Genomic DNA, 25,569 nt, shown 5'->3' with positions numbered 1-25,569 from the left:
AGCATTATGCTGGCACATAACTGAATGGACACAACAGGACCTAATGGCTTGATATCTAGTTGGGCTTTTCAGTCACAAAAATATTACTTTTTTTTTTTTTTTTTTGCCATGGTTATTTAGTCCAGGTGAAAGAGCACTAGGGTAACGGGATTCAGCCGCCTCGAAGCTATCTCTGGGAGAGGCTCTGGGAAGGGGAATGAAAAGAAGGAGCCCTGATGCAAAGGTGACATTACATTCAAATTTCCCAGAAAACAAATACCTAATGACAACGAGTCCTCAGGGGAAAACATTTACATTCCTTCCGCTCCACACAGTCCCAGATTTGCTTCGAGGCAGCTCCACTAGTGGAACCACGTCAGAAGAGCACAGATATGAGCAACTGTTTCGGAGGAGGAATGGAAGGGAAAATAGTCTGGTTTTCAACACAACTGTGGAAAAAGTGGTGCTAAACAAAATGGCCTCACTGTAGTTAAGTTACATCTGTACTTAGGTTTACTCAATATTTAGAACTCCATAGAAGGAGAAGAAATTGAAGAAATGCAAAATATTTGTCACCTGACTAAAAAAACTAGCTCATTAGGGACACCTGGGTGGCTCAGTCGGTTAAGCATCTGATTTCAGCTCGTGATCTTGCAGTTCGTTGAGTTCAAGCCCTGCATCGGGCTCTGTGCTGACAGCTCAGACCTGGAGCCTGCTTTGGATTATGTCTTCCTCTCTCTCTGCCCCTACTCTGCTCACATTCTCTCTCAAAAAAATATAAAAGTAATAAAAGCATTGAAAACATTATTAAATAAATAAATAGCTCACTGGATTACAAAGCCAACAGTGAAAATTTAAATTTCCATTTGTCATTAATCATAGCTATTTCATTTTTAAAAATACACAATTTCAACCAGATGACCTGGGGGAAGTTCTGTTCATTGTCAGCATATATAAAATATATATTAAATGCTTTGAAAAAAACTGGAAAGAGGCAACGTAATACAGAAGGCTCTGTCCATAATAAAGAAATCAATTCTTTCCCAAGTTAGTGAAGAGCCATGCAATAGGATTTTGTTGATCCAAACACATGAATATCAAAGTATCTATTCTTTCTATACTCTACAAAAATCAAAAGGATAAAGAAAAAAAATCAGTAATTCACATCCAGTAGCTTTGAATGAAAGGCTTTATGAATGGAAGCTACAGAAAACAAAAGAAATTAACATATCATATCTAGCTTCTGCATTGTAAAGTAATATTGACAATAATAATTATAATAGCAACTAATGTGCAACCAGCCCTCACCCTGTGTTAAGCACTTTGTATGCATTAATTTAATCTTCCTAACAACCCTCCATGGGAAGTATCATTACCCCTATTTTACAGATGAGGAAACTGAGGCAGACAGTCATAGAAATGGAAGTGGTATTAAAAGCCCAGCAGTCAGATTCCATAACACCCAACTGCCACTGTTACAACATGTTACACAGCTCTCAGCTGATCTGACAGAGGAGTTAAGCCACCAGGATCGACTGCCCACCATGACCAATTCCTAACTAACTTGAAGAAAAGAAACTAGCAAGTCAAAATGCTTTTAAACATTTATGTTCATTAGGTTGGAAATTAAATATATTTTTTTTAAAAACTAACGTACAATTGTGAAATTTTATCAGTGACTTTTACTTTCAAATCTTAGTCTGCTTTTACTTCTCTATTCTCACCATGTTGTACAACGCTATTGGTTGTTTTATATGCTTTGTTTAATAAATTCTAACACTTAACCTGAATAACCGTTTTCAGCCAACTTTTCGTTACACATGATAGAAAATACATCTAGGGGAAAAAAACATGACATAAAGATTCTAACACAAGCCCCACCAACACAGAGTAACATCTCCTATGGTCTGAACTCATTGGGCTGTAATCTCATACAAAATTGACTAAGATGTGCCTTATGGGGTTCTGTTTTTATCTTTGACCCAGTGATCCGCTCCCCACTACTGCTCCTGCCCACCCATCATCGCAAATTAGCTCTCATGGATCACAAAGGGGACCAGGTGAGTGATTCTGGCAGACTCAGTGAAAAATCCATCACTGCCCAACAAAATCCGGTACCACCAGCAATCAACACGTATCAATCTCTCCCACACAGAAGATGACACTCTTATTTTTCCAGAATCCCTGGTACTACAAACAGAACTATTTTGGTTCCACATATTTCAAAGCCTTTTTTTAAATTTAGGACAAACAAATGACTGTGGCAGCTTGGGGACACAGGTTCTTTGAGAAAAGCTTGAACTCACAACATTCAAATTTTGAGTTTTAGCCTTAATACCACCACAGAGACCTCCGACAACATACTCTGTTTTTAGTCCAGTGGAAGAAAAAAAAAATTCTTACTCAATCTTGCTATGAATAAATTACCCTCCAGAAGAAGTCAACACATACCTTCCAGGAAACTATTACATGCACTTAAGAAAGAATTTTCTAAATGCCACCCCCAGTGACCTAAAAATGGCCCATTCTCTCTACAGGATGAAACAACTTGTTTCTGGAGAGTAAGTTCATGGCAAAGAAGGCCAATTAAAAAGATATACCTGCATTCCACGACTTTAGAAGTTCAACCTGGGCTGTGCTTGACATCACGTTTTAAAAAAAAATTTAGTGTGTGTTGTAAATCAGCTCGGGATGCCCACGTGAAGGCAGTGCTGCCTGGGAACAGTTTGTGTCATATTGTGGCACACTCAGCTGCTCCGTCCCCACAAATGGCACTTGTAATGAAAACACTGCCATATATCTTGATTTGTCAGAGAACAAATCAGTTTTATCTGTTCATTTTGTGGTTTAGTGTCATAGGTATTTTAGAAAACATAATTTATAATTCTTCATGCAATTATATATGAAATTAAATCATCTCACTTTTCCAGAAGCATCAAAATATTTCAGATTAAGTAGAATGCACTTGTAATGTCTTTAAAGTCTTCATCTCCCAACCTACTATGAGAAGAAAACAAAATAAGTAAAGGCAAAAAGGGGGGGAAATATGTAGCATTTTAATGAGTTAGTCTAGTCATATAAGTCAGGCCTACAGAAGCTTTTACTTCTATTCACTATCACAAGGATGCCTAATCATGCCACAGAAAGGCAGGGGTGTGGTGGCTAAGCCACTGCTTCAAGCAGCAGAGTGCCTGGGTTTGAACATTTGAATGCTGGCTCCCTCACTTAACTTGCTGTGTGCCCCAGGGAAACTCAGCTAACCTCTCTGTGCATCAGTCTCCTTAGCTGTGAAATGTAGGTAACTGTACCTATGTCACACATGGTTTGTGAGCATTAAATGAGTTTACATGTGTAACATACTTAGAACAATGCCTGGCACACAGTAAACTCTGTGTTTGCTAGCATTATAATTAGCCGAAATGGACACTTCGTTTTTTTTTTTTTTTTTTAAGAACTAAACATCCATGAAAACACAAGACTATGTCTTATTGACTAATACTGAGGCATTTCCATAAGAGACAAAAGAAATAAGTCCTACTGGTAGGTCCTCGTATGGGTGATAAATTAGTTATTTTAGTAAACTTCAAGACAACGTGGCCAAGATCCCCTCTTCAGCACTGACACCTCAGTCTCCCAGAACAGCACACCAGCCCCACAAGTGTCTTAATTCCACTGATTTACAACAGAGTTGGGCCCATTCTTTTTTAAGTAATCTCTACACCCAACATAGGGCTCAAACTCATGACCCCAAGATCAGGAGTCGCATGCCCTACCAACTGAGCCAGTTAGGTGCCCTCCCCACCATTCTTTTCAATTTACCGGCTGACAGACCCAGACAAATTCATAATCTTATCATGAGTCACAACAGGACTCTCCTCTTAATACTAAGACAGAAAAGCAATTGTTGATCTCCATTGCATTAGTTTAAACTGCAAATGGGTACACTGTAATATCCATCAGGGTTTACAAGTACAAAAGAAATACAGCAGCAAATTATAACTTAATCTGTTACATAAGCCATCTTAGATTTATGCATTTATTTTTATCATAATGAGACACTGGTTTCATAATTAAAACTCTTTCATATAACTTGGTATTTTGGTCACATGAGTACATTTCAATAGCTAATCTGAGTTACAGAAATCCTCACCAATCTTTGCTATGTCTATTATAAAGCCCACCTGAATATTTATTGAAAGCAAATAACTTCTCACTATCCAAAGGCCACCAACAAAAATCACATGGGAAGGGAATGATCCCTACCTCTGAGGACAGGAATCAGTGTGGGCTGAATGAGTCCAGAAAAGCAGAGAGGAAGATGCCGATCCGCATGGTGCCAATGATACTATTGGGAAGGCGTGCAGGGTAGGTGGCCAAATACATGTGAATTCTAACTAGACTATCTCACACCTGCTAAGCTACAGGGAAGACTATGGAAAGAAGTTGGGTCAATCTTACAACCTTAAAATACAGAAGGGAGAGAGACAGCTGCTCATCTCTTTTCCACACCCAGCGGGATCTGAGGCCCACTAGAAACAAACAACCAAGAGGGATCACAACCCACTGCTCCTGAAGGTATGGGAGCATTCATGATTTGTTTGACAAATCCCCTACCTCCAATAGAGGGCTATACTAAATCAATTCAAGCACAGGAAAAATCTTCCCTAAGAGTTTCCCCCAATGACTCTTTCATAAAATCTCCATCCTACTGCACATAGCAAAATCCAGAAGCTAAAAAATAGACAAACTGTCATCAGTTATTAATTCCTGGACCAAGGGACATCTTTAACACAGGACTGTCATTGTAAAACTAGTAAGCACTCAGTAACCAGCCCACACAATGCTGTGTATGTGTTTTTTTAAAGAGGAGAAAAGACCAAAACGTGGGTAAGAACAAGACTATTATAAAAACAAAACATGAAATTAATTAACTGAAGTTTTCTGAATGACACAATGTCTTTTTACTCTTGTACCACATTAAAAAACTTTACCACAAGGCAAAGGTAAAAAGAAAGCAGGTCAATGTCAATTTCTTTTTTAATAACTGGCCTTTCACCTCCAATGAGCCAAGTAAGACAAAAATGATATTCTCACATAAATGTGGGAATAAATTATTCTGATTGTCCAGCCACTGAACCAGGCATTGTCTATACCTAACACCTCCTAATTTACTGATGGCTTCTAAATCCTTCTAGATAATCAAAAGAAAGCTAATGTTTTACATTTGATTTGAAAACCAAAAGCTTTACTATTTTGCAGTACTAAAAGCAATAAGAAATATGTAAATCATACATTATAATATTCAGGGAAAATATTGCACATATACAACCCAACTATGCAAAAGAATGCCTTAAGCCATAACTAAAGGGGGATGCCTGCAAATGTTACCTACATTTATCTCCAGGTTGGTCTGCCAGCATTTTTTTCTTTTTTCTACTTTTCTGCATTTTTTAGTTTTCTATAACCAACAAGCATTGGTTTACTATTAGAAAAAAGTTTTTATTTTAATTTGTAAGTTTACAAGGCGCTTAGATATACACAAATGGGGTCTCATAAAATAAGTTCTCATAAAATGCCATCCCAAGACAGCAAGTTCAATTCTGTTATTTAAACTCAAAACAAGCTCCCCACTCAATTTAAAAACATGTATGTTCAGTTACCAGTTCCAAAATGTCAATCTTTGGTTCATGCCTGTAAACTATAGTTAGTATCAGTTTGAACTGTAGACTAAATTCACAGACTAGAAATATAATGCTGCTGAACAGGATGCTGGTTAAGTACACATTCCCTGGAGCCAGTTTTTGGTGTCAGCCAAGCTTTTTACCTCTCTGAGGTAAATGGACCTCGGAGTGTCTCCGTTTCCTCATTGGTAAAATGCGGACAATGATATTATGTACTTCATGGGGTTATTATAAGGATTGAATGAGTGAATACATATGGAGCACCTAGAACAGCGGCTAGTACAGAAAAAGTACATAATATTGGTGCTTAGTACCTATTAATAATATCAATTTTATTAAATACATTTGTAACATTCTATCACGTCAAAATGTCAGTTGCTCTCAAAAAAAAAAAATTTACACCATGGCTTAATAATAAGCTAATTCTGATGATATTACATTTATCCTATACCAAAAATGGAACAGTCCACACAGGTAAATTTTTCAGAAAACCGAGATTTCACCTTTTAAGTGCCCACATCATTTTATTTTTAATCCTCAAACCCCATCAAGATCTTCAAGTTTGTTCTGGCTCAGGAGAAGCCTAAATTTGCCAAACTCCCTTACAGACAAGATGGGGAGAATAAGGTCAACATAGCATAATATAATGTCAGGTCCTACCTAACATGTTATTATATATTTATGGTTTATTTTTTATGTCCCCTACTGGAATGTACCTTGAAGACAGGGGCATTATGTTTGGCTCTTTGCTGTATCCCCAACACTTAGAACAATGTCTGACACAAAACATTTGTTAAATGAATGAATGACAAAAAGCGGAGAATTAAGATGTGATTTTTAAAACTTTCTTTGTAGCTTTCCTCTCCATAAAACGGAACAGTTAACTCAATCACATTTCTTCCAATGGCACCCAAGAAACTAAAGATCTTAATAAAGAGCTTTTTTTATTTTTCCAAATAATTCTGATATATATTCTACTGCAGAGTATCTAAAGCAGGCCCCCTTTCAAAGAAGTCTTTTCTCCACCCCACAAGGAATCACTGTATTCTTAACAATAAAACAAGACATTTCAAATTGTTATTTATTGCTGTGGCTGTGCAGCATATTCTCAAGAAGAACCACCATCTGAAGTTGGTAAAACTGCTCAGAGCTTTTGATCAAGAACAGACTGCCCTCTTAATCTGCTCCCACGATGGTAGGCCCAGCTTTTATCTGGGAGGTTATTAGACTTTGTAGAGCCAAATTATTGAGGACAGAGGTTTGCCTGGGCTATGAACTTTCCAGAGTCTCATTCTCTGATTTACAAAACTGACAGAAGGAATATGTCGGATTTATCTCTCTGCCCAAAGCGAGGGAGAAACTGAGAGGAACCTCGGGCACGATTTGCATATAGCCTGCAGCAATCTTTTCAAACCCCAGTAACGAGCTTGTAAAACAGTAGCACAGATTTGCTGTTCTGTCCTGGGTGATATTTCCTCAAACCAAAACTAGAAAGGCAGAGGTGTCTGTGTCTTCTCTCATTGATACACAAAAAAATTTGCCAATTACTGCTTTTGAGCAACCAAATGGCACTCGCTCTGGAGCTCACAAAGCTACCATAAAAAAAAAAAAAAAAAAAATGAGTTGCAAAGTGATGGGTTTTAAATGCTTATCACAATCATGTGAAATCTATCTAGCACCTTGGAAACAAAACCAGGGTGGCCAGAGTGACCAAAAGACCAGCAGGATGCTTTTCATCCCTGCCTCCCACCACCACCGCTGAACCTGTCCTCTATCACACTGCAGATAAAAGAGGTCCCTGACATCTCAGGGTACCACTTCGTGTGCCAAGTACCTCAATAAATAATGAATAAACTGCCTGCTAACGGATGCTACGCAGATGAATGAATATTGAGTTGAACTCTCACCATAATCTTAAAATACAATAATAGTGTATCTGAGAAAATTTGGCTATCCAAAGTACAAATGTAAAATGTACACTAATATAAGTAAAAGATCTACCATTCTGAAATTTCACAATTTTGCAAAGAATTAACTAAAATTATAAGATGTAGATGACAGAGCTCTTATCCGTTCAAAAAAGAAAAAAGGGAAGTAGGGAATTTTAAAAAAGCATTTTAATATTACAAAATGCTGTATGGACAAGAATTTTTTATTGTCTATCATGAATGTCAAAATAGGCTTTACTTAGAGTTGAAATGTGATGTTATAGCACCAAGACTGAGATTCGTATCAATAGAGAACTTTTCATATAAAAGATCTACTCAAAAAGTAATAGCACTATCTATTGAAGCATTTGTAAGTGAATTCATTTAATGAATATGCTCTTTATTAAATGAGGTTCTTGAATAGAATCTGTACTATATCTGTGCTTCTTAACGCACAGAAGGACCCGAGTCTTCAGGAAATGACTACCTTACATTTAAAATCTATATATTGGTAAAAGACAGTTATACTTTAGAAGGAACAGAATAAAAAATTAATCACAATATAAATTGTATCACACTATCACCAATTTTAGGTTGTAGCTTTCCTACTCATAACTCCTCAAAGCTATATATTTTTAATGACATATACTTTAATTATTAAATAAAAGCTGTATATCACTGTAGGTCAATCTGTTTAACCTAGATCATTTTACAGGAATGCCAGAACATGGAACTCAGATGATTAGCCCCCTTCAGCTCATGGACATTAACACCTAAAGTCTAAAAAGAGGGATTTAAAGCAATTTTAAAAATACACCAAAGCTAACGGCCACCATGGCAAACTGCCCAACAAATAGCTGACTAAAAATACTGCTAAAAACTTCTCTCATCATGGAAGAAATAATGAGCTAGTTTTCTAAATGAATTATCTTCACTGATAATGATTTTTTTTAATGGATGTTCAAGTAAAAATTGTAAGGTCAAAGGTAAAGTGAGATCAGATAATTTTTTTTTTTTTTTTTTTTTTAAATTCACTGCCCTTAACAGTTCTAATCAAGTACTTCCTACTCAACTGCTAGACGTCCTGCATATCAAGTCCAAGTCCGATAGGGTCTTCATCCTCTACAAATTTACATATAGACAGTAATTCCATCAGTTGACCTATATATTTTAAATAACACATATTTGTGCCAATATAAATACGAGGAATACAGAACTATAAACATCTATATTAGATATTCATTCTTAAATATATATTGGACAAGGAAGTAAAATGAGCATTACTCTTCCTTTGGCATTTAAAAGTAGTGTTTCAGGTTTTGCTCTTTTTGCAGGTAAATAAGCATATATGAATATTTAATTTTATGTAGTAGAGGAGGGAAGAGCGTAGGGGCGTTGTTAGAGATTTGTATCGGCACAGGCAGTGTTTTATATTTTGGCCCAGTCAGCTCTAATGAGGGTTGAGACATGGTTAACAGCAATTTTGGGTAGCTTTTTTAGCTCTCTTTTGAGAGCCACAGAATTTTTTAAAAAGCAGTTTGTTTGTTAAAAGATTGCTCCAAGGCCTAAAATTTCTAAATATGCACCTTTTTTCAACATTGCCCTTATAAAGAAAAAAACTGCTAAGAGACTCCCAAACATGAGAGTTTAATTAAAGAAGGAAAAGTGGGGAAAAAAAGAGAAAGAGCCAAAGAAAGAAACCAAGAAAGCAATACAAGGCAAGAGATCATTTTAAACATTTTCAATGGGGAGAATGTCAAACTTTCAGAGCATAAAAAAATCTTTCAGCTCCAGACAACATATGCCTTTTAAGCATCTTCCCTTACAAAAAAAAAAAAAAAAGAAAAAAAGTGTGATTTTTCTGAATTCCATTACAAGGTTATAATTGAGTTTACTAATTGTTTATTTAAAATCATAGTATTTGCAGTCATTTATAAGGTTAAGGTTTTCATTAAGTTCAGCAAAATAAAAATAATTCTGAATTAACATGACAAACATTAGTTTTAGAAAAGAATTTTTAAAAATTCAAGAGGATGAGAGAAAACACGTCAGCCAAGTGCAATATATAGATCTCTATGGCTTCTGATTTGAATAAAGAAACACTAAAAAGAAAATAATAAGATAATTGGGAAATTTTTGAACCTTGATTGGATATTTCATAACATTAAGGAGTTTTTTAAGAATCATGCTAATATTTGTGGTTATATTTTTAAGATAGTCCTTATCATTAAGAGATACTTAGTAAATATTTATGGATAAAATATGAGGTTTAGGATGTGCTTTAAAATAATCTAGTGGGAGGGGGGAAGATGTGGGTAGGGACAGAGATGAAACAAGACTGACCATGAATTCCTAAATGTTGAGGCCAGATGATAAATTCACGAGTATTTATTTACCACTTTAATCTCTCTATTTTGTATATGTTGCATGTTCCCAGAATAAACATTTTAGAGAATTAAAGAAGAAAGCATTGCAAGCACCGAACAATCTAAAATGAAAGTATATTTATTTCTAATGTTAAAATTTACCCAAAAAGTAGCTTCTTTGTAAAGTTCTTCCCAATAGTATATTGTATAAAGCTAATTCCCTGAAAAGTATATAATAATAAATGAATGAGTAATATACAAAACAATAATAAATAAGTAAAAATAAATTAAGGCATTCCTTTAAAACATATCCTTATTATTTTGGTTTTAAATCTTATTCTCTTTATTCTTATTATTGTTTCTAGTTCACAGATGTAAATTGTTCTCCCTATACAGAACGCCTTCAAAGATGAGGTCTGGATAAATACTGACAAAATACCTCTAAGTTTTGATCGAAGAATTTGGATCCCAGCAATCCCATAAGTGTCTTTTGAATAAGTAGCTCTTTGAGTCTAAACATTATTACTAGAAGTGCTTTGGCACCATGAGTATAGATAAAACATCACTGCCTTTGGAATGATGACATGGAAAAATCTAGAAATGACGATGCTGATCACTAAGGAATCAAATTATATTTTACTTCTGATAAAAATAGCTAATTCATGAATGGGAGCCAACTTCACAATGACACACAAGGAAAAAAAAATCTTCATGGATAGTTTAGTAAAAATGAACCTTAAAAATACCTGTTTTCATTGTCAACAAACATTTACTGAATTCATGTAGACTTCACACTGTGCTATGTAACGCTCGGTTTTAAGGGAACAAAACAGTTTGTAGTTCAGAGCCCAAATCTAATTATTGATGACATTAAACTGGCACTTTTTAGAACTGCATGTATTTCTCCAGGGTAATAAATAATACCTTCAATCCATTTGTTCATTCTTCCAACATTGACTAAATGCTTACCACAGGTGCCACTGTTGTGTTCTGAAAAAACGGGCCTCTAAGAACCTAAGAGTTTCATCAATAAAAAAGCCAACAACAGGGCTATCTTTTATTTTTTTTTTAATGTTTATTTATTTTTGAGAGAGAGAGAGAGTGCAAGCAGGGGAGGGGCAGAGAGAGAGGGAGAGACAGAATCTGAAGCAGACCCAGGTTGTCAGCACAGAACAACAGGCCCTATCTTAAAAAACGGAGAAAACAGGGGCGTCTGAGTGGCTCAGTCGGTTGGGCATCCAACTCTTGATTCTGGCTCATGTTATAATCTCACGTTTTGTGAGATAGAGCCCGAGTTGGGCAATGTGGTACCTACTTGGGATTCTATCTCTCCCTCTCTCTCTGCCTCTCCCCTGTGCACACTCTCTCAAAATAAATATTTAAAAGTAAAAAAATAAAAATAAAAAATGGAGACAATGGTGTACAGAAGTGGCAAAAAAAAAAAAAAAAAGTTTTCCTTTAAGGAGATAAAGCAAGGATTTTTTGGAAGTTTTAACCCATATTTTCCATTTGGCCATGTACTTCCAAAAACTGACAAGAAGAGTAATTCTTGAGTATTTTTCAAGAATAAAACTAACATTTATTTATAAATTAGCACTAAACTATAAATAAATTTTATATGCATTTCGATTCTCTGAACCTCAGTATTCAACATTTCTGAGCTCAGAGGATCAAAAATCAACTAATAATCCACATACTAAACTTCTCTTATGTTATTAAACTACCAAATGTAAGCTCCATGAAAGCAAGATTTTTTTTTCAGTTCTTTATCCCCAGAGCCTGGAATAATGACAGGAACATGGTGGGAATTTAATAGTGCTGATCAATTTGAAAATCAGAATTGCTGTGGAATATGCTTTATTTTCCTATCAGGAATCATTTAGGCTTCCTAATAAGCAGGGACAGTATATTTGAATTACTTAACCTACTATAGGCCTTGTATCTAGTTTTAGGAATTGGCTTCAATAGACAACAATTCTGTGAGATTTGGTTTTTTTGTTTGTTTTTAATGAAGGCTGTCTCATTTGCCTAAAAAAGTATCTCTATGTATAATTTATCATTATGGAATAAGTATAATCATTATGAAATAAATATAATCCTTATGTGTTCAGTAAGCACCCAATCTAAAAAGTCCCGCCTTTCAGGGCTCATATCAAAGAGTAAGGAGCAAGCATTAAATAAGAATTGATGCCTACCCCAACTCTAAACTCCACTGATCAGGTCTATCACAGGACAGCTCTGTGGTTAAGAACCCTGACTCTGGAGTTGGATCACTGGGCTTCAGGTCTCAGCTCTTCCTTCCATAGCCCTGTGTGCCCAGGAAAGTTACTTCTCTTCTTTGTTTGCCTGTTCCCTTATCTGTGAAATGGGGAACATATAATTTATTTCAAAAAGCTATTGTGATATTTAAATAAGTCAGTACATGTAAATCTCTTAGAATAGTGCCTGACATATTATAACTGCTCAGTTAATATTACTTAGCACTGTTAAAACTATAAGAAATTCCTTGGTTTGTTTATACATCATAGACACTCATTCATGACTTATTCTTTTTTTTCATTTTAAACTGAAAAACAACAGAAATACATCTGTATCATGCACAAGTTTTCACACTTACAGACACATTAGGGACAAAGGGAACTGCTTATCAAAAGTGGGTAATAAGGTAGAACTAACACATTCGCACTTATTAAGAGCATTCATGGGGCACTTGGGTGGCTTAGTCAGTTAGGTGTTCGACTTTGGCCCAGGTCATGATCCCGCACTTCGTGGGTTCAAGCCCCACATTGGGCTCTGTACTGACAGCTTGGAGCCTGGAGCCTGTTTCAGATTCTGTGTGTCCCTCTCTCTCTCTGCCCTTCCCCTGCTTGCACTCTGTCTCTCTGTCTCCCAAAAATAAATAAATATTTTTTTAAAACTTAAAAAAAAAAAAAAAAAAGCATTCATGGAGGGGAGCCTAGGTGGCCCGGTGAGTTAAGCCTCCCACTCTGCTCAGGTCTTGATCTCACAGTAGTGAGATTGATCCCTGCATCAGGCTCCATGCTAAACATAGAGCCTGCTTGGGATTCTCTCTCTCCCTCTCACTTTGCCCCTCTCTCTCTTTCAAAATAAATGCATAAACATTTTAAAAAGAGAGAGACAGAATTCATGGAGAAAGTAGAATTTCATACTTTATTTTTAAAAATTTTTTTAATGTTTATTCTTGAGAGAGACAGAGTAGAGCAAGGGGGGTGGGGTGCAGAGAGAGAGGGAGACACAGAATCCGAAGCAGGCTCCAAGCTCTGAGCTGTCAGCACAAAGCCTGATGCATGGCCTGAACCCACAAGCCGTGAGATCATGACCTGAGCCAAAGTTGGACACTTAACTGACTGAGCCACCCAGGCACCCCAGAATTTCATACTTTAATCCTACTATTCACACTATGATATTTTAATAGATTTCCTTTGTATTTTTTCTATGCATATATGAATAATTTTATATAATTGAGACTGTATTTGGCACTCTGCTTGATTCACATAACATGGTATTAAATCCATTTTTGTGTCGTTTTTTAAAAATATTTTAAATGACTGCATAAATTTAATTATTCCAACATAAGCAAGAAAAAAATGGTAATACACCTTCTCTTGAAGCCATAATTTTTATATACTAATGACCCCAAAAATAGCCAGTCAGAAAAAATTTTTGCTTATTTATTGCTCAGCCTGTTTGTTTTCATTATTAAAAAAAATTTTTTTTAATGTTTATTTACTTTTGAGAGAGAGACAGTGAGAGCCAGGGAGGAGCAGAGAGAAAGAGAGGGTGACAAAGAATCTGAAAGCAGGATCCAGGCTCTGAGCTATCAGCAAAGAGCCCAATGCGGGGATCAAACTCATGAACCATAAGATCATGACCTGAGCCAAAGTCAGACACTTAACCAACTGAGCCCCCCAGGAGCCCCATTGCCTGTTTATTTTTGAATAAAATTTTCTGGTCAAAAACAAATTTTACAATCTTAAAAAAAAACAAAAACAAAGCTGGAAATAACACACTCCTTATCTCAAACTACAGTACAAAGCTATAGCAAACAATATGGTATCAGCATTAAAACAAACATGTAGGGGTGCCTGGGCGGCTCAGCTGGCTAAGCATCCACCTCTTGATTTCAGCTCAGGTTACAATTTCACGGGTTTGTGGTTTCAAGTCCCGCATCGGGCTCTGCGCACTGACCGTGAGGAGTCTGCTTGGGATTCTCTCTCTCTGCCCCTCCCTCTCTCTTTCTCTCTCTCTCTCAAAATAAATACACTTTAAAAAAAAATTTTAAAAACAGACATATAGATCAATGGAACAGAAGAGAGAGACTAGAAATAAACCCACGCATAGATGGTTAATATACAATAGAAGAGCCAAGAATACACATTGGAAAAAGCACAGTCTCTTCAATATATATGTTGGGAAAACTGGACAGCCACATGCTAAAGTATGAAACTGGACCACTAATTTACACCATCCACAAAAATTAACTCAAAACGGATTAAAGACTTGAATGTAAAACTTAAAAGCATAAAACTCTTAGAAGAAAACACAAGCAGTAAGCTCCCTGACATAGGTCTTAGAAATGATTTTTTGGATTTGACACCAAAAGCAAAGGCAACAAAAGCAAAAATAAACAAGCGGGACTACATCAAACTAAAGAGTTTCTACACAGCAACGGAAACCATTAACAAAATGAAAAGGCAACCCAGTGAATGAGAAAACATATTTGCAAGTTATATATCTGATAAGGGGCTAATATCCAAAATATATAAAGACCTCATAAGATTTAATAGCAAAAAAACAAACAATATGATTAAAAAATGGGCAGTGGATCTGAACATTTTTCCAAGGGAGACATATAGTTGGCAAGGGGTACATGAAAAGACACTCAACACCACTACTCAGGGAAATGCAAAACCACAATGAGATATCACCTGACACCTGTTAGGATGGATATTATCTAAAAAACAAGAAATAACAAGTGTTGGCAAGGATATGGAGAAAAGGTAATACTCGTGCACTGTTGGTGAGAATGTAAATTGGTGCAGCCACTATGGAAAATACAGAGGTTTCTCAAAAAATTAAAAATAGAACTACCATGTGATCCAGCAATTGCACTCACTTCTGGGTATTCATCCAAAGAAAAGAAAACACTAACTTGTAAAGATACATGAACGGCCATGTTCACTGCAGCATTATTTATAATAGCCAAGACTTGGAAATAATCTATATGTCCATCAATGGATGAATGGCTAAAGGAAATGTGGTGTATACACACACACACACACACACACACACACACACACACACACACACAAAATCACTGAGCCATAAAAAAGAAAGAAATCTTGTCATTTGTGACAGCACGGATGGAACTTGAGGGCATCATGCTAAGAGAAAGAAGTCAAACAGAGAAAGAAAAATACCATATGATCTCATTTATAAGTACAATCTTAAAAAATTTTTTTTAGTTTCAAAAACCAAGCTTATAGATACAGAGAACAGATTGATGGTTGCCAGAGGTAGGGGTGGGCAAAATGGGTGAAGGAAGTCAAAAGGTACAAGCTTCTAGTTATAAAACAAATAAGTCACAGGGATATAATGTACAGTACGGTGACTATAGTTAATAATACTGTATTGCATATTTCAAAGTTGCCAAAAGAATAAATCTTAAAAAGTTCTCATGATAAGGAAAAAAAATTCTGTAACTACATGTGGCAATGGATGCTAACTAGACTTCCTGGGGCATTTCACAATATACACAAATATCAAATCATTACGTTATATACCCGAAACTAATATATTTATGTCAATTATGCCTCAATAAAAATATATATAAATAAAATTCTAAAAGTTACTTTAAAATTTACAGGACGCAGAAAAGAGAGAAGATGATCACTTACAAATTTAGTCAAATGTGCACAGAGAGGAATCAAGTCACCATCACTGCCACTTCCCCAAATCCGCCATTCACATTATCAACTGTGAATAGCTACTTGATCAGTATGATAAAGAACACTCAATGACATGGAGAGATCCCTAGCTATTACCAAAAGCGTTATGGGGCAGAACTGAAAGAATGAAAAGGAAAGAAGAAAGAAGAAAGGGAATGAGTATAATTTGAGGGAACAGTTTCTAAGTTAACACTCTTCTTCCAAAACTAGAAGACTTTAGATTCAGAGATATGGACTCATGATCCACCATAAACTGTGCCTGCTGTTTATTAGATCTTAGGCTACCTACTCTAGGAAAAGCAAAACACCTGCCATCTTTTGGCTTTTTGCATATGCAAAATAGCAGGTCAGATGTGTCCTGCATCTCTCATCCTTGAGAATCACAGAGAGCTAATGGTATGTGTCCTGGGAAATAAACGGTTGGGCTCAGTTAGAAACACTGTGCCCGTCATTTATAATAGTATTTTTTGCCCTTAAGTTCTCAAGTCCCAATATGTGGCTTCAAATAATGTCTGGAGGATGTGGTGGTGGTGTTGGAAATCCTTGAATTGCATTTTAGTGGAATTTCTGTCATCCTTTAGAAGCAAATATCTTTCTTAATAAAGCCTCTTCAGCTCACTTGGAGGTAATGCCTTCTCAAAAAAAAAAAAAAATTAACTATCCCATGCTCACAAGACCATGGGTTCATTACCTTGTCATTAGGATAAGGTATCACTCCAAAATAATGACATTGCTAATATATTTTCTCTTTTCAAGGCAATCTGAGTACTATCTAATTCAATTATTGAAACTCTTTTCTGGTCACGTCACAATAAAAAATCAGGTTTCAAGAACCTCAATTTTTAAAATAGACTCAAGCAACCCACTCTCCTTACAGTTTAGTTCTGCCCAACTTTTCTAACACAGGAAGAAGAGGTTCAGAAACGTTCGGTTTCTCCACTGCAGATGGATTTGCTAGGTCATCCAATGACATCCCTATCTTGGAGAAATTATCTAAACAATGAACAAACACACAAACAAGACCAAAACAAAACAGAAAACTCGATGCATAGAAAGTCAGATTTCAAATATATGGTTATATTTTGTTCTACCTCCTTTTCTAGCTTTCTGTCGCTCTGCTGTTTGCCCAGCACACAAATGACCAGTCTCATGCTGCATTCTGTTTGGTCTATAATAAACATGCAACAAACTACATACGTTTGATGATCTAAAAATGACAACAGAGATCTAATACAGTCATTTCAAAATAAACAATTGCCAAGTTCTTCCATTTACCCAAAACAGAGATCAGCAGCCTAATTTAAAACTAAACAAACAGCATTTTTTCCCCCTCTGAAATTATAGTACAAGACCTGGTGCTAAAACCTTTGTTTACCTACAAAATAAAGTATTATCTATGATCTAGAGCACCTTCAGAATGTTGAGTCAACTTTTTAAATGTATAATATTCAGTATTTTTTAGTCCTGGTTTTCAAAAACTTTGGGGAAACAAATATTTGCTTTTGACTTCTCTCCTGTTTAATCCTCCATTGTAGGCCATATCCCTTGCTAGTGATCTATCTCACCTTGGTGGGCAGAACTCTCAGTCCACATCACTGAATGGAACAGTGTGGCTCCCTAGTGCAAATTTCCTTAGAGTCCCTTCCCTGAGCATGTGCCAAGAATCAAATCTTGGCCACTTAGTGCTCTGTGCTCCACATGTGAGCTCACGGCGCGTTGAGCAGCCGTGCTAACGGAGATGGATAGCCCTGTCAAACAGGAAGCTGGCACACCAGGATGCAAGCAGTGGGATACAGTGACCTTTACATTCAGAAAAAAATATCCTTAAAATGGCATGAAAAGTTTCGGAGGGGGGTGGGGGGCGATGGGGGGATTCCTTTATTTCATTCAGGCAAACAGCATAAAATAAAAGCAGGGGTGCCCGGTATGGAATTTGCTCGGGATTAAATCTTGAATCCCTTACACAAGAAAAAAAGGAAATGAATCATCCTTTATCACACTGCTCTGAAAGCAGTGCGCTGGACAATTCAGCTGTTATCACTGCACCCGACAGGCCAATCACACAGATTCAGACCACACTTAGACTTCCAATAATCCATGGGGTACCACCTGCCCTGGGAAAACATTCTTGACCCCTGGTTTCAGATGGGCTGCTTTCCTGGTAGAATTACAATCTAATTTAAAGACTGAAACATTTTTCAAACAGTGATGATCTGCTTACAGAATCAGTCAAGAGCTTGGATACTAAATCCCATGTCCTCGGTTGCCTTACCTGTAAACTTTGTATGTACTGTTTAATCTCTCATAGTTTCCTTATCTGAATAAATGGAGGCTTTGACAAGGGGCTCATAAAAAAAAAAGTTGCAAAAATCTGTGGCACATATACACAAATGTTAAGTAAGAATAGTAATATAGAAAACGAATATGCAAAGCAAGACCTGGAGGTAACCTATTGCTTTCCTTGGGTTATAAGGATTATCATAAACTATAGGATTCAGTCATTTCAGCTGAAATACAATAATAATCATTCCACTGGGTCAAAAAGTTTTCTTCCATTTTCCCAGGTTTGGGGGATGTTTTTGTTATTTTTTTTTTTTTTTGTCAGTTCTCTGCCATGAAAGAACAATGGGCTATGCTGCAGAGTGAAGCAACAGAAACTCACAATGTGCTCCCCAGTGCTCTACGATACGTGCAGAAATGATGATGCAATTTTAATACTTAATTACATAGATATAGTGAATTGATCACAAAGACACTGAGGGGAGTTTTTTTGTTTTGTTTTTTTGTTTTTTACTGAATGGACTACACTAAAACTACAGAGCAGTTTTCAAAGATAACAAAAGTATGATAAAATGTACCCATTTTTTTCTACTTAATTAAAAGCTAATTGTAAAGTGCAGAAGCTATAGGCGCAAAGCAATAAATAAATTTAGAAAACTGAAAGCTTATAAATCACTTATTAAAGTTTGGAGAAGTTAGGACCAAACATCTCAACGCTCTGAGAACACCAGTTTCGGGACTTAGAGAAAGTAACAGAGCTTTCAATAACAAAAAAACCCCTATGATGATCACTTTAAAATGCAAGTTTATTTTGGTGGCTCTAAAGGTGCCGGTCAAATATTTCCCAAAGCAACCAGAAAACAAAACTCGGCAAGAAACATTCTGCTATTCACTGTTTGGAAAAGATGTTAAATCTGACCATTCTCCTCCAGCCCATGTTTGGAGAATTATTTCAGGAAACACATTCTTCCTCAAATCCTGACACAATGAGGCGTGGGGAAGAGAAAGGGGATGTGCGTTAATACCTTGTGCCTGAGCTGCGGAGCTGTGGGAGTACCCCAGGGCCAGGAGCGCGGTCTCCACCAGCTGGCTAAAAAGCACATCTTTTCGAACCAGGACAAACTCTGCATGTTCTTCTCTGTTGTCATATTCAAGAGAGCCATCCAACTGCTCCACCACACAAAAGACAGGAATCATCAAACCTGGAGAGACAAAATTCAAGAGCAAAACACAAATATTACAAAGCAAATCTCAGTCACCATGATGAGAAGGGAAGAGGCAGTTATAAAAGTTACTCATCTGTGATCGACAATGGTTTAGATTAAACAAGCCTCTTAGTTGGATGGGTCTAATGGGAAAGCTGGGGATGTTTTTCCCCTTCCTTATTACTCTCAGACTGCAGAATTGCCTCGGGCGATGGCAGAAGCCCTCAGATTCCAGTCATTAAAAAGTGGAGTGCACCAATGAGGTGTCCTGACTGAGACCCTAACTCCACAGCCGGCATATAGCTGAGGTCAAGGTGACCTTCTAGACCCTTACATCCTTCATGTCTATGGTTTCACCATTAACTGTCAATCAGGACTAGTATTTCCAGATCAGATTTGCTTCTGTCGGTAAATATAAAAGACCTAGTAGAGAGGCATATTTGATTTCACGGTCTAAGCTATCATGTGAATATGTACAAGAAAGTCAATGGGAACTTTTTTTTTTAAGTTTATTTATTTATTTATTTTTGAGAGATAGAGAGAGCACCAAGTGAGGGAGGGGCAGAGGCAGAGAGAATCCCAAGCAGGCTCTGCACTGTCAGCACAGACCCCACGTGGGGCTCAAACCCATTAACTGTGAGATCATAACCTGAGCCGAAATCAGGAGTCAGATGCTCAACCACTGAGCCACCCAGGTGCCCGTCAATAGGAACTTTTTAAAAGTCCCTTTTATAGCTTTTATTTTTCTACATCTTGGTAAATAGGGCATCAATTAGCCTGAAAATACCCTGCTCCTGAAAATCTTAACTGACATTTAACTTGTATCAAAATATGCATCCACATGTAAAACTCTGTCTTTCTTTAAGTTATTATTTTATATATTAACACCAGTTACCACTATAAAGGGAACTATCTCTTCCTGTGTTTTCAGGGAAAAGAAGTAAACTACCCTAAAGAATAAAGCAAATTAGTCTAGTTGAAAATCTGTTGAAATCTGTTGTCACTGAAATATTTCTCTGCTTTGTATCAAAGTGTGAAAAGCTAAAAAATGTTTAATTCGCCAAAGATTTTTTTATAAACTGTTTTTTATTTTTAAAAAAGTCATACAGGCATTTAAATCTAAACATAGCCAAGGCATAAGAAGATCAAAGTTTTACCAACATACAAGTAATAAACATGGACTCTGCCCCATGTAATTCACACAAGTTAGTACTTTATAGAAGAAGATCTGTTCTGGGTCTTCTCTCTTTGTGCAAAAAAACACAAAAGTTATGAAGAATAGGTGGGCAGGCTGAGAGATGGGGTGGTGGACAACGAGCTGGTCATTGCTGAAGGCACTTTACAATAAAAATAAGACTTCTGGGTAAATGAGGTATGGGAGTCCCGCCTGTGACACCAGGACTGCACAGTTCTTCTAGAAGCCCCTCCCGTTGCCTAGACCCTAGAAGCCTCCCGACTCACTCTGATCTGGAAAGCAGAGGGTGGGAGCAGACACTGCAAACTACCAGCTCACAGATGTAGATTTTTGTTCTAAAGATAATACAATGGTGCCACTGGTTCCCATGTGCTAATTATTATTATTAAAGATAATAAGTATAGGGTGTAATTATTAAATATAATCATTATTAACAATAATAACACTCATTAAGAACTGTTATCACTAAGGATCATGGTAATTATTATTAAGCCAGCACAACAGGCTAACAAGTCACACCAAACTATCCCCTGGACAACTACAGCCTCTGTGTTTGCTCTTAAGAACAGTAAGGTAGCATTACTGTTTGTAGCAAATACAGTATCCATGGTATAGATTTATGGAAAATAGGAAACAAGGATGGAGCGAACTGATTGTTTTAGACGAACAAGGGAATTTAGCCTGGCCACATGGTGCCTTATAAAATATTTTTTAAAGCTGTGACCAGTAATGGCATATCAAATGTTCATTTATGCCCAATTTATTCCTAAATATATGTAACACATGAAATGAATAACATAAATTAAATTTCCTTCAAATTATCTTTGTGCTCATTCATTTATCCAATTTTTATTCCCTGGACACCTATTGTGTGCCAGGCATCCCCTGTGGCTTTAGGGATACAAGTAAGAACAAGTCTGACGTGGCTCCTGCCCTAAATGCTGTTGAAGGTATTGTAAAATCTTCCTAAGCAAGCATAATGGCATTTTATAGGACCTATTCATCAGAGTCCTCACCAGCAGGGAATAGCCCCCATTTAGACCTTGTAACTCTTACAGACTGGTATATGATCTTTGTCCAAGGAAGCAGGTTGATTTCTATTTTTAATGATTTAAGCATATGCACACATAGGGCCATGTAGTCAGTGGTGCCACAAGCTATACTTCACCACTAATACCTATGTGTACAGAAGTTTCAGTGCTGAAAATCCATGTGCAGTTCCTAATGTCAACATCTGAGTGTCACACATCTGGGAGTCACAGATAAGGCCTTTAAGTGAATCCAGTTGCTCCATAACCTATCATGTATCCATTACTTAGGAACCATAAATCTTCCTCAAGTCTATGGTCAACTGCAAAAGACTCAAGACCCTATCAATTTTTCGAAATAATATTAACAGTTCAACGAGTGAGATACAAAATATGACATTAGAGCACAGGGGTCTCTACCATTTAGGAACTTATGTTTTGAAAGTGTCAGTTACCAAAATATTTCCTACACATTTTAGTTCTGTGATTAAAGAAAGCGATTGTTATCTGACATGATAGCAATAACTCCTTACAGTCAAAAGGCAAGCACCCATCCATCACAGGCATCACCTACTTTGAAAGAAAGAAAGAAAGAAAGAAAGAAAGAAAGAAAGAAAGAAAGGAAGGAAGGAAGAAAGGGGGGAAAAGTAACAATGGATAAAAAGATAGGGAGACTATTTGATAAGCAATTCAAAAAATAAATTAAGAATAGGAGGGAAGAATTAAAAGGTAAGTTTCAATAAAAGAATTAACAACATGAAACGAAAATGCATTCACAACAAAATTTAGAAATGATCAAGAAGAAAAAAGAAACTCTTACTCTGGCCCTGTATCTGGAACTTATGGCATTATTTTTCTTTTATTGTAGCACAGACCCATTTCCAGATGATCAAGTAGGGAACTTTGAACCTTTTGATTATAAGCCTCTCTAAGCCTTTTACAATTGTGGCAGGTGAAGCAGGTAGTTTCATCTAAAGGACAGGCACAGGGTCCCAGCCTTTTGCTAAAAATTAAGAGTTGTTCTGACAATTGGGATGAATGGTGAATTCTGTTGTCACGGAGGCAAAATAAGCATGGGACTCCTTCCACTAGAAAAACGCATTTCCCAATTGTCATTAGTTCCAATGCCCAATTTGTCACTTCCATCGTGACATTATTTCTGAAGAAGCGTGTGTGATTATAAAGGTAATCTAATCTTCACCACGACAGCCATGGGAATAGAGACGCACGGGAGATGGTCACATGTGCTGGTGACTAACACCGTGTCCGGAGGCAGGCAGCTCTTGGATCAAATCCTGGCACCGTTATTCTTTACCTATTGTAGTGACCTCAGGTAATTTATTTGACCTTCCTGAAGCTCAAATTCCTCCCAGTTAAGATGCAAATAATATCTCCATCACAGAGTTGTTGTCAGGATTAAACAATGTGAAATAGTTAAGTTGTCTGGCTACCCCCAAACAACGAAACCTATTTGTTTCTCTTTTTTCAAAATCAGTATTAATACCATTCACTAATATTAATACAGAGGAAAACAAGAAACCAGTAATTTTTTTCAGGGTCCATAATCAGTGCTCATGATACTTACTAAAAAGCATTTCTTCAGAATAAAAATGATACTCATAATCATTGAATTACTAAAGATGTTCAACGTGCCCCATGGTAAAAGGGTGAATGTGTTAAAAACACATACTTTATACTCCAAAACTGCTTGTCCAGTATGGAAGCTACTAGTTATATGTGGCAGCTAAACACCTGAAATTGACATATGCTTGTAAGTACAAGATACACACTCAATTTCAATGATTTAATACAAAAAACAGATAAAATACAAAGACATCATGAATCATTTTTAACAATCAATTGCACAGAGAAATTTTTTGGATGCACTAAGTTAAATAAATTATCAAAATTTATTTTGCCTATGTCTAACTTCTTTTACACAAAGCTCCTAGAAAATTTTAAATTATACATGTGGCTCATACTATATCTCTAGGAGAGCTGCTCGAAGCAATCTGTTGACACCAACATATACAATGGTTTTTCTGACACAGGATAAAGTCATCACAAACTGATAACTAAGACAATTGTGCAATTGTCTTGAGCATTTCTTGGATGCCCCTCAGTTATCTTCCCTCTGTGTTCCAGATCTTAGGAGACTTGAGGACAGATGTATTATTGGTTAAACTCCCAAATCTAATGTGGTATCTTCTCTGCATCATCGAGCAAAGTGTAAGCCATTGTTTTATTCCTAACCACATTAATCCAAATGTTTTATTAAGGGAAGGGCTTCCCCGCTTCCCTTCATTTTATTTATTTATTTTTTAATTTTTTTAATTTTTTTTTAAAAATTTATTTATTTTGGAGACAGAGCATGAGCAGGGGAGGGGCAGAGACAGAGGGAGACACCGAATCGGAAGCAGGCTCCAGGTTCTGAGCTGTCAGCACAGGGCCTGACGCGGGGCTTGAACTCAGGTACTGTGAGATCTTGACCTAAGCCGGATGCTCAACTGACTGAGCCACCCAGATGCCCCACCCTTCCCTTCATTTTAAAGAGCAATTGCAGTTTTCAGGAAATGCCACAACACTGGTGTTAAAGTGACCGGAGGCACAAGTATTCTTTGATGCCCTGGATGTCTAACCTCAACAAGGAAAGATGAAAGAAGATCCAGTGGTCGGGGTCTAGAGGATAGGATTCCATTGCTTTCCACCGAAGTCACACCAAACAAACCTCTCCCTTGCACAGCACCTCCTAACTCATCACATACACACTCTAACATACACAGATACCTTTATCTTTCTCCGGGCCTTTACCCTGAGAGGAGGTATTATTATTCTCATCCAATAAATGAAGACACAACCTATGGGAAAATAAGTAACATGCTCAAAGAAACAGCGAGGCACAAGTAGAACAGTTCAGATTAGCCAACTCTACATCTCAAGCACACTGCTTTCTTGGGGGTGGAAAAGTACATTGGAAACCCACACCCTCAGAGATCTAAACGCTTGGCCTGGCCCCTGCACCACTTGTGATGTCCCATGGGTGACATGCATTGCTTAAAAGTAAATTCACCTTTTGACATGAGGTACTGTGCTAGGCAGACAGGAGGAATCAAACGCAGTTCCTACCCTTTAGTCACTCATAGACAAAGAAAGGCTCAAATAATGAGCCATACTCTAGTGTAGGTGAGAGTGGGCTCCAGCCTCTACCCCAAGCCCTTTGTCTCTTGGGTCCACCCTCATTCTTGGACCTGCCTCCTGAATAGCAGCAGCCAGTCTGAGATGATAGGAGGCCAACTTTTCTTCTCTCCTTCCAGGGGCTCCTGAAACTGTTTCCAGAAGGAAGGCGGCCATGGGGCCCACTCCCTTCCCTGAAGCTGGCAGTGTATCTGGTTCTATCACCTGAGAAGGTCCTAGGGCTAATTGAAAATTACAAAGGCTTTAGGGCAGAGCCTCGCGTATCTGTTCTTTGTATAAAACTGAACCTGGAGTAAAGCACCACACTTAACAACCACGGCAATCAATAAATCATAGAACCCTGAAACACTGAAACAAATTCTACCAAGTAAGCCAAGCAAGGACAGGCTCTACCGGAGGATTGGGAGAGAAAGGAGTGAGGGGTGGCAACTATCCTAGGGCAAATGTATTAGAAAAACAAAACAATTTACTTTCTCTACAACCTCATTCTCCCTTCCCTTTCCTTTTGTCTCTCCCTTTCTATTTCTGTCACACACATGTACACACACACACATACACCGAGTCACACACACAAGAAGAAACCTCAATGTTAACCCCCTGTATTAACTTCTAGACACTTCCTCCCACTCTAACACAATAGAGACAACTCTGAGCACCAAGACTGTGGCAGGAAACAGAAAGGAAGAATAGGGTGCCCCTCACCTCCTTCTTGGGGTCCCAGGCAAAATTTCAAGATGGATCAA

General features: G+C 37.2%; 1 protein-coding gene across 3 annotated transcripts in view; it reads right to left on the bottom strand.

Moving 5' to 3' along the window:
* The window catches only part of SATB2 (SATB homeobox 2), a 194,186-nt gene that overhangs the window by 145,337 nt on the left and 23,280 nt on the right, over positions 1-25,569 (bottom strand). For all 3 annotated transcript variants that reach the window (XM_058710060.1, XM_058710050.1, XM_058710041.1), the window contains one exon: positions 19,229-19,405. In XM_058710060.1, coding sequence (XP_058566043.1) covers positions 19,229-19,405 — 177 coding nt within the window. The remainder of the gene's footprint in view (positions 1-19,228; positions 19,406-25,569) is intronic.

This window comes from Neofelis nebulosa, chromosome 2, assembly GCF_028018385.1.
Source record: "Neofelis nebulosa isolate mNeoNeb1 chromosome 2, mNeoNeb1.pri, whole genome shotgun sequence".
NCBI lineage: Eukaryota > Metazoa > Chordata > Mammalia > Carnivora > Felidae > Neofelis > Neofelis nebulosa.
This window is presented reverse-complemented; position numbering and strand designations above follow the sequence as displayed.